This window comes from Semicossyphus pulcher, unplaced genomic scaffold, assembly GCF_022749685.1.
Source record: "Semicossyphus pulcher isolate SPU_LCO1_2020_fin unplaced genomic scaffold, fSemPul1.0.p SCAF_18, whole genome shotgun sequence".
NCBI lineage: Eukaryota > Metazoa > Chordata > Actinopteri > Labriformes > Labridae > Semicossyphus > Semicossyphus pulcher.
In genome coordinates, this window is record NW_027211691.1 from 18,578,723 (window position 1) to 18,588,372 (window position 9,650).

The 9,650-nt window shown below is 41.6% G+C and overlaps 1 protein-coding gene across 1 annotated transcript; it reads left to right on the top strand.

Annotated features, from left to right (window-relative positions):
- The first annotated feature begins 627 nt into the window (after positions 1 to 627).
- sox32 (SRY-box transcription factor 32) lies at positions 628 to 1,967 on the top strand. Its single transcript, XM_069667748.1, has 2 exons — positions 628 to 990; positions 1,297 to 1,967. Exons 1-2 carry the CDS (start codon positions 684 to 686, stop codon positions 1,965 to 1,967), a joined length of 978 nt encoding a protein of 325 aa, XP_069523849.1. The 5' UTR covers positions 628 to 683.
- Positions 1,968 to 9,650: the final 7,683 nt, after the last annotated feature.

Consider the following 9,650-nt stretch of genomic DNA (forward strand, 5'->3'; position numbering starts at 1 on the left):
TATCAATACCCGACCTGCCTCTCAGGACCTATTGATTAGATTCCATCTCTCTGCAATGGGCAGGCAGTAATTTGATTTTCCTACTCTGTCTTTTTTTAAGAGAACAAGACTGAAACCTGTTCAGGACCGTCAACATTCATGCAGAAGTACACATGTCCAAAAACATTTGTCTGTCCTGTTAAATCAGGGTCAAATATGGTTTTAATTTGAAAAATCCAAGATAGAGAATTAAAAACGTCCATGCTTTAAATTTTTCCGAGTTAATATTAATTATAGTTAGACTTATTTTAGGCTAAAATGTGTCACTATAAACATGGAAAGTGGGTAAAGATGTAAGCACTGACTTCATTAACCTCTTAAATGATAAATCAGATTTATGGTGTTTATGTTTTAGCTCAGTCTGGAGATGAAAGACGCCTCTTACGTTAAATAACAACCCCAATGTAGATTATAACAGACTTATGACTCATCTCCCCATCTGAAGTTTCGTGAGGTCGTTGATTGGGGCTTCAGATGGGCCTATCGCCGAGCCGAGAAAACACCTGGAATTCACACCTTAAATCCACTCCTCCCGGCCTCCTATTGGCGGAGCGCGCACATATATCCCTCACCCTGCATCACTGGAGGATGTCAGCGGCCTGCAGCCGATCCAAAGCATCACCACAGCAACAAGCCTTGTCGCCATGCATTTCAGCCACGACCCAAACGCGTTCCAGCTTTGCGCAAACAGCGCCCTGTTCGACAGCGAGGACTCGGGCTCTGCGGACGGGGAGCAGATGACGGAGGTTCGCTCCCCGAGTTCAGGGCCCTCCAGCCCGCAGTCCGTCAACTCGGACTCCAGCTGCACGAGCCCCGAGGCCAAGTCCGCCTCAGCGCAGCAGAGAGTCAGGAGGCCTCTGAACGCCTTCATCATCTGGACTAAAGAGGAGAGGAGGCGGCTGGCTCATCTGAACCCAGACCTGGAGAACACGGATCTGAGCAAAATACTCGGTAAGACTTTGATTGACAGCCTGAAAACTTTTTGATATCACAAGATGTTGCTAAAGTTAAAGCTTTTATGAGAAGTGTATACTCCTTAAAAATGTTACAAATGTCTTATATTTCTTGTTCTTTGGGCTAGAAAATATATAAAGTTCAATAGAGTCTAATATGTTTAACAATTCTGCCATAAAATCTTTCAATAATAGTCCCCGAAAAGCTGTTTATGGTTAAAATTTAAGTTTTTATTAACTGACAGAGGTCAGTTCAGCTAAATCAAAGAATATGCAGATCTTTAACCCCGCTGTGTTCTTGCAGGAAAGACCTGGAAGGCCATGTCTCTGGCTGAGAAGCGTCCCTACATGCAGGAGGCCGAGCGCCTCAGGGTCCAGCACACCATCGACTACCCAAACTACAAGTACCGTCCCCGCAGGAGGAAGCAGCTGAAGAAGAGCTCCAAGCCTCCAGGTGCAGAGGCCACCTCCTCTCTGCCTTCACTCTGCAGCTCAGGCTACACGATGCCTTACAACCTCTCCTACCTGCTCCAGAACCAGCAGCAGCAGACCTACCCCAACACGCCTGCTTTCCATAACTCCACAGCTAACTTCAGCAGCTACACAAACACTCCAGTGTTTCCCGATTCAGCTGCAGACACTTTCCAAAACAAAACAGAAGTGTACCCACCTGTGTACCCTTCGGAACCTCAGATGTATTATGGCAGCCAGCACGGGTACATGCAGTACGGTTTCCCCAGCCCTGCAGGTCCTCATGTGGATCAGGGGGAGTCTAGGGTGTATGGGGGTCTGCTGTGCCCGGCCGGACCCTCCCTGGAGTTTTACCTGGAGCAGGTTCAGCTGGACATGCTGTACGACCTGGACCGCAGCGAGTTCGAACAGTACCTGGGCCCAAGCGCTCACAGGCCAGAGTCAGTGGATCCAAACAGCTACACACAGCAGAGCAGCCACAGAGAGGGGCGCTCGCTCTCATAAAACTACAACAGCTGTGTATTTATTTATATTATCTCAGTGTTTCTTAGTGACTGCTGAAAGTGTATATTGTGCATTTTGTTCTTGAAAAGTTGTGTTGTTAAAAGATTATTGTACTGTCTCCCAATGTTATTATAATGTATCAATAAATAATTAATCTGAGGTGCAATGTCCATGTCCTTATCAATATTTGAGAAATAGGTGAACTTTTTTTTTTTTTTTTGGAGGTCAAAAGGTCACTTTGATAAAGCAAGCACTTTCATGACACAGATTTTCTGAAGAAAGGTCAAATCGATGCAGAATATTCCAGAAGTGTACATACTTTGGTCCTTAACTTGTCAAGGCTGCAAGAAAATGGATCTTAAAGTTTAAAGATCTTAAAGAGTTTTTTGTTGGTTATGAAACAAACTGAAATTAATTGTGATGACTCTATATGACCTACAAAAGCAACCAGACCATCAGCAACAAGATTGATTATTTCTATATAGTTACTTTTAATGCCTAAAAACGCTGGGGGTAGGTGTCAGATGAAGCGATGAACTGCACGCTGCCTTTGTTTACATTTTCCAGGGCAAACATTTGAAGTGAGTGATACATGACTGTTAAAGAAAGCAGTATGAGATTTTTGTTAAATGTACAGGACAAAATCAGCAAAGATATAAGAGGTACAGGTTTGTCCACAGGGGGCGCCAAAATCCCAGGAGCTTTAAACTTCCCATAATGCAAACTGATGACAAATTTGTGTAATACTTTGCATGAACATGCATATATTCTCTCTCCAGTGGAAGCCAAAGTTGAGATCGTACATATCGTTATGTACAGTATAACTGCACTATGATGCAACCTGTTTGTTTCTGGTAAAAAAGTCAGACTTCTCGTTATTCAAAAATAAATGTCAAACACTACATTAATTCTGAGGCTGTCAAAATGATCCTTCTTTCTTTCATTTATGATCGTGTAATAAAACATTAATAGCTGTGAGCTCATATAGGTGTTTACTAGAGTGGGTTTGTCCACAACAACATAACACAAATAGCATCTTGCTGTCTAAATTGGTGGAATGCCCCTTTAAGATGACTGCATATGATTTCAAATATCAGTCACATTAAACAATGTCCGAGCTACACAACCCTCCCTCTGGCAGAAGCCAAACTGTTGACACTCTGTTTTATCTCTATCCCCGCGTCTCTCCAGGCTCAGAGGGGGGAAGCAGGGTGGGCGCCAGGGGCATAAACTTCCCAACTTCCTGTTTCATTTTAAAACATTTCACAAAGGCTCTAAAAATATGCCCCAAAATCGACATATCTCCAAACTTACTCCACTTTGGCTGCCAAATGTTTACCCATTTAGGAGAATGTTTACTTCCCTGCCCTGAATTTTCTGTGTCAGAGCCTCGAGGTCAAACTCTGTCCTGCACTGATAGAAGACGGAGGCGCTCCAGCAAACAGGTTTTTAATAATGAGACTCCATTGAGATGTCCATTTACAAAAGTAGACAGAAAATCTACAAAGGTTTGTCTCCTTTAAAGTGAAATAAAAGGCTTTTTTAAAATTATTTATACGTCTCTTAATGGATAAAATTACTTTACTTTAACTACATTTTACAAGTAACAGAAATGTACAAGTATGTAGGAATTTTTCCCCCACTAAGACTCTCTGAAAGTTTTTCGATTTTTGTTTCCTGCAAAGATAAATATATATACTGAAAAAATAAGTAATGGCTGCATAAAAGAAGCAGAAAGTTCTGATAAAATGCAGGTTAATCTTCTGTTTTGGGCCTTTTTTAATGCCTTTATTGGGAGATAAGACAGTGGATAGTGTTGGAAACAGCGGAAGAGAGAATGAGGGATGACATGTGGCAAAGGGCCGCCACATTGATTTTTCTGTTGAATAACCGCTTGGAACTGAGCCACCACTAAACCGCAGTGCATCATCCAGAAGTGGCACAACAAATACAGCACAACACATTTTTCAGGAAGATCTCACCACTTGGAAGCTGCTCTTCTAAGCGGCCGAGTTGTAAATGAGTCTGCAGAGGGAAACGTTCTGAGTCAGTGCTGGAAGTCGGATCTGGAGGTGCTGGAAGGAAATGGATGAGCACACGAGAGGAGGGAAGGATGACCTGAGAGCAGAGGAGCTGATTAGGAAAGTAGAGACCTGCTGTCGTCCGACTGCACCTGAATCAGCGGAAGAAATCTGACGTCAGTTCAATTCCCGGGACAGTGTTACAAAACACGCTGCGGTGAAGAATTATGAAATATTCTGCAATGCAAAATGCAAAATACACATAATAACATGGAAACATACCAAGTGTATGTTCTATTGGTCCCTGTTTTCCTCCTGTAATGACTCAAAGCTGCGAGCTGAACTTGTTTTTCTCAAAGTGCGGCCCCTCAGCAACAATTAATGAGCGGCCGCAGGAACTTCCTGAAGGAAAAACAACGGGATGATATCAGTTTCAGGTGAAAATATCATCAACAATAAACAGTGATGGAAAAGACAGCTGCACAAAATCATTCATGAAACTCAGGATTTGTAATTAGTAAATGTGGAAGAGGTAAAAATAGTATAAGGGCTTTATACTGTTCCTCCTTTAATAGTCTTTTATTTTGGATTCTTAGTGGCTAAACTGATGATGATGTCCTTCGTTATTTTACCTAATATACTTAGGTCACTTCCTCGTTATTTTTAGTGCAACTGTTCAGAGATAAAATGTGTTAACTTTATGTCATCTTCATGCAGTTATTTTTGCATTTATTCCAGGAATGTTTGCCCGTATTAGAAATCTGCTGGAAACTTCACCGCAGCATGTTTCAGCTTATCTCCGGTGAAGAATGTGAGGAATCTCAACATGCAACATTCCTCACCCGTTAAAATACTTTCCCTGTCAGAGATTCAATATGTAAATATTCCAACCCTGCGTGTCCAGTAGTGACGGGCCAAATAGCTGGAGTTTATATTAAACCTAAAAATACACCCGCAAGGCCTTACCTGCAACATTTTTCAGATTTTCTGAGCCATATTTAGGTTTTCTTGTCTCGCCTCCCTCATGAGGGTTATCAATAGCTTCCTGTCCAGAGTGCATTTTGGGTAACTCGGTGTCTGCAGTGTGCAGATAGTGCTCATCCAAGTATTTTCCTGCAGGAACGTCTGCTCTGTCTGGAGGAAACTCAAACAGGAAGAGTCCTGATGTGAGACACTCGACAGTTTCTTATCCTAAAGAAATAATAAAGGAGACGTTGTCTTTGTTTCTGGAAAACGTAGATCCACAAAACAAACCGTCAAGTGTTCCCATGAGCTCACACTTATGAGAGCAGGAATTTCTGGTAGAATGAAACATGTCTCTCTGATCACTTCATTACGTCAGTCTGCTAATCAAGCACTAATTGGGCCGACGAGATTACTGTAACGTCATCAGGTCAGGCCTGCAGAGGAGTTTAAGCAGCTTTCACCTGAACACCTCACAGATTTTCAGTTCGGGTCCAGAGAGCGTAGCTCAAATACAACAATAAAGTTATTTCAAAGTTTGATATACTTTTTCTTTGACTTCTACAGGCAAAGAGCGTATTGGCTTTATTTGATAACATTTTGAGATATTTCACTGTAAAATTTATTTTAGCGCACTATCACTTTAAGGTGTGGAGATTTGTTTGTGGTACTAACAGCGTAAAAAAAGATTTAAAAAAAAGGTTTTACAGCAGCGTTTTTTTGTGTGGATAATCTACATCCTTTTATCTTTTATTGGAGCTTCTTTTTTGAGAAGAAATACCGTTCGCTTTAAGATCAGTGGAACCAGGAAGTTGTTTCTGGACATACATACATTTTTTTTGGCCACTTATGGGGAAAAGAGTAAAGTATTTAAAGACATCACTCAGTAAAAATTCCTCCAGAGAGTCTAAAAGAAGAATTGATTCACGTAACAATGATCTCAAATAATAAAGAATAACCTAAAGTAACCTGCCAACATAAAACCTAGAATCATCTGCATGGCTGGATATTAATTTGAGTGAACTGTCCCTTTATAAATGTTCTTTGCAGTCAACAAGAAGGAGAGAAAGTGACAACGGTTATTATGACCTAAGCCAAGTTTCCAGCCAAGAAAGAGACAGTCGGACAGAGCCAGACAGGTGATGACTGTAGCATGCCCGACAGACACACTGAGGAGAATAGAGCGCCTGGGTGTGTCCCTGTGACCTGCTGGGCTGATACAATACTCTATCTCAGTCTCTTAGCAAAGACACTAACGCCTGTCAACAAACAGAGGATCATTAACACAAACAAAATCCTCAAACTGAGCGGAAGTGTGTGTTTGTGACTGGGCTGTTTTAATAGTTTTCCTTTACAGGTATTGTCTGTTTCGTGCGGTACATTTGTGGATGAAACATGGAGGTATTTTAAGCTAACGTACCTTCATCGTTATTAAATGTGGCGTGTTGTTCGGAGTCATTCCTACCAGAAGATTTTATGTGGAAATAACGTCACACCGCCTTCCTCTCTGTCTCCTGGCTCTTTGTGACTCAGCCAGCGAGTATGTCAATGAGTTTATCTGCAGTGTGCGTGTGAATGATATGAGAGTTAGCATAGCTGTCTTTGATTCTTAATGATTATTCCAGATACAGAGCTGAGACGCACCTATCAGAGCGAATTCAGGGCATCAAGGTACCTTTCCTTTTATGTTTCTATGACTGGTATTTGCCCACCATCCTATTTTCATTTAAGAGAACAGTAGCCAGAAATTAAACTCAGTTTAATGTCAGTTAACCTTTGACCCCGCTTAGCTATTCTAAGCTTTCTGTTCTTGTACCACACATATTAGCTTAAAACAGGCCGAAAAAACATTCACTAACAAAAAATCAATATGCCAAGTTAATATTTCAACCAATGTGTCCTTTAGACAGGAAATTGACTTCCTGTTTCTATCCAGCATCTGTTGATATTAGGGCCTGAAATGCACCTCGTCAACTCTAGCTAATAAGGCCGCAACACTAGCCCCATAAGTTGGACTAAAACACTGTTCTTGATACTCTTAAATGTTTTTAGCAGACGCATTATAAACCAGGCACACAAAAGCAGCTTCCTATTTCTGTCCAACAACTGTTAACGCATGTTAATATGAGTAACAGTTAGCTGACAGCTTGCTAAGCTCAACCCACTTAGCTAACGTTGCTTTGCCATTCAAGCTATCTGTTCTCGCATGAATATACATTATATATAGACAATAACACAGTAAAATATCTACAGACAAAAATAGACAAAATCATCTGCCTTTTTCTATCTAGCAACTGTTGATGTTAAAGGCTGAAATGCAAACAGTTGCTGATAGATCTGTCTAGCTGATTGTGCTAGCCATAGCCACATAAGCTAACAGACAAAGCGTTCCGACTGGCTTTGTATTATTTCCAGCACACACGTGTTAAAATGAGAAACCTATGAGAGGATTTTAGACAGTACTTGGTGGGTACATAAATACAACAAGCATGCTAAAAGACTGAAGGTAAAGCTAGGTCCCTAGCTAAAAGTTAGCATCAACTAGCTCATCAACATCATGTGAAATAACAGGAAAGACACAGAATTGTTCTTGTATTACAAAATAGAGCCTGCTAGTCTTAATATTAAGAGTATGTTAGGAAAAAGAGCAGCATGATATTTTGTTTCTATGGTTGTTGAATGTTAGCTTACATATCTGAATTAGCAAGAGGTTCACTTTATGCTTTGTTTTTCATTATTTAGAGTTACAAGAGAAATGTGTGTCAGGACGATGACTGACCAAAGCTTTTGTCAAATGTTACACAATCTTGTTTACCATTGGCAGGGTTATCCGGTATGTAAACATCCCCAAATCCAATAAAGAGCATGGCAGAGCTGCTTACGTTAGCATAAACTCTCATAGCGCCCAGCTCCAACACTACAGGGAAATACTACACAGTTAGTGTTCTTGTTGTGATCAGGGATTTTCTTTATCGTGACCTGTTAAACCAAAAAACATGACATGGAGCTTGGCTTTGGAAGTAACGCTTGGATACTATTCTGAACTGTAGCTAGTAAGCTAATTAGACAGACAATGCTAAAGAATGCAGCTTAGATCAGATTAACACAGTTTAATCCTTACACTTTTTACACTTGACACCCTTTAAATGGCAAACATTACTGGTATTACAGCCCAATACACAACAATGAAGTGTATTCTAGGATGTAATGCAGAATTATATCAAAATACGTTGCGTTATATGTGCATTTGTGTGTGTTCTTATTTTAAGAAGATTAGTTATTAAATTAGCCGTATGTAGCTGTTTCAAATTAACATGTAATGTTAGCATGTGTGTGTTTGTTTGTAACTATTTCCATACAGTGACATCACAAGCAGCACTGTGTGTAAGTTACAGTGGATCCATCCCCTCAGGGTCTACCTCTATACTTCCCCTCTGCCTTGTCAGTGGGCACCTGTTAGTTTGTGTTGACGTGGCGTCTTCAACACCTCTACCGTTTGACTTAGCAGGGTTAAAGCCTAACAGCTCAGCAGGCCTCTCAGCAGGTAGCGGACTATATGCAGCAAGCTGGTACTGTAGCACCTGAGGGGCAATGCACTGTGTGCTAAGCTGCGGCTGTTAAATCACTTTGGATATAATGCTCTGATATGGTTACAGTGAGAAAAACCTGACTATTCTTCACCGACAGAACCCCCACAAGGTCTAACGACATTCATCAGAGGGGTCATGACATTTTTTCTTTTCTCTTGAGAAGACCTCTTAAAACTATCAAAACAAGTCGTGCATTGGGTGTTTGCAGGTAGCAGGGATCTAGTCAGTAAATCAAGTCAAAGTTACATCATAAAACCAATTGAATGTGTTTAAATAAACGTCCAATTTCTCCAGCAAAACTGTTCTTTTCCACTACACAGGTTCATGTTAATGTCAGCTAAAAAGCTGATTCAGCCATAAGACAAAATAAATCTGAGTCCAGTAGATGAAAGGAAGGAAAAGCCAACATGTCAGAAAAGTGTTCTTGATTTCATGCTGCAGCGCTGGCAGGTAACTCAGCGTAAACACGATTTGGTTTGACTGGCAGGTTATTGTTACTGTGTGGGTGTTGAGGAAGGTTGGACCTTCTCTCAGGACGTAGCCTCACTTCCCTCGCTCAGAGGCTCTCAGGAGTAGAAGCAGCGTGCCTTTTAATTTTTGTGCTGTGTTTGTTAAGGCCACATTCCCTGAGCCTGGCCTGCAACTTGTGTTATTCTTCCTGTGCTGTTTGCCCCACTCGCAGCTGGAAGGACAGGAAAACCGATCTGGAAAACCGCTTCGTGTGTGTCATCGGTGATTACAGGACGGCAGCGCCCGCCTGCGCCTTATATTGGCAGCCTCATGCCCGGGCACAAAGCGGCAGGGACAGGCCTGACTAATGCTGTCCCATGGGGGTGATGCTGCACCCCCCCCTCTCTCAAGGCCTCATTTCTGCTTCCATGCAAGGAACTCTGGGAGTCCATGCGGCTCTGTCAGAGCACTTCCTGTGGAGAAACTGGAGAGGAAGCTCCACCAGGCAGCATGAGGAGGCCAGAAACCTTTACAACTTTCAATTTTTCTTTTATCTTCTCAGTTAGAACACACACACACACAAATGACAGACTCTTTTGCCAACAACAAGTGGTAGATGACGTGTTCAGGTGACAATATTACACTGTAAAAAATACTCC

Coding starts and splice junctions, on each gene's coding strand:
- sox32 (XM_069667748.1), top strand. CDS start 684: ATGCATTTCAGCCACGACCCAAACGCGTTCCAGCTTTGCGCAAACAGC. Junction 991..1,296: donor GGATCTGAGCAAAATACTCG/GTAAGACTTTGA, acceptor GTGTTCTTGCAG/GAAAGACCTGGAAGGCCATG.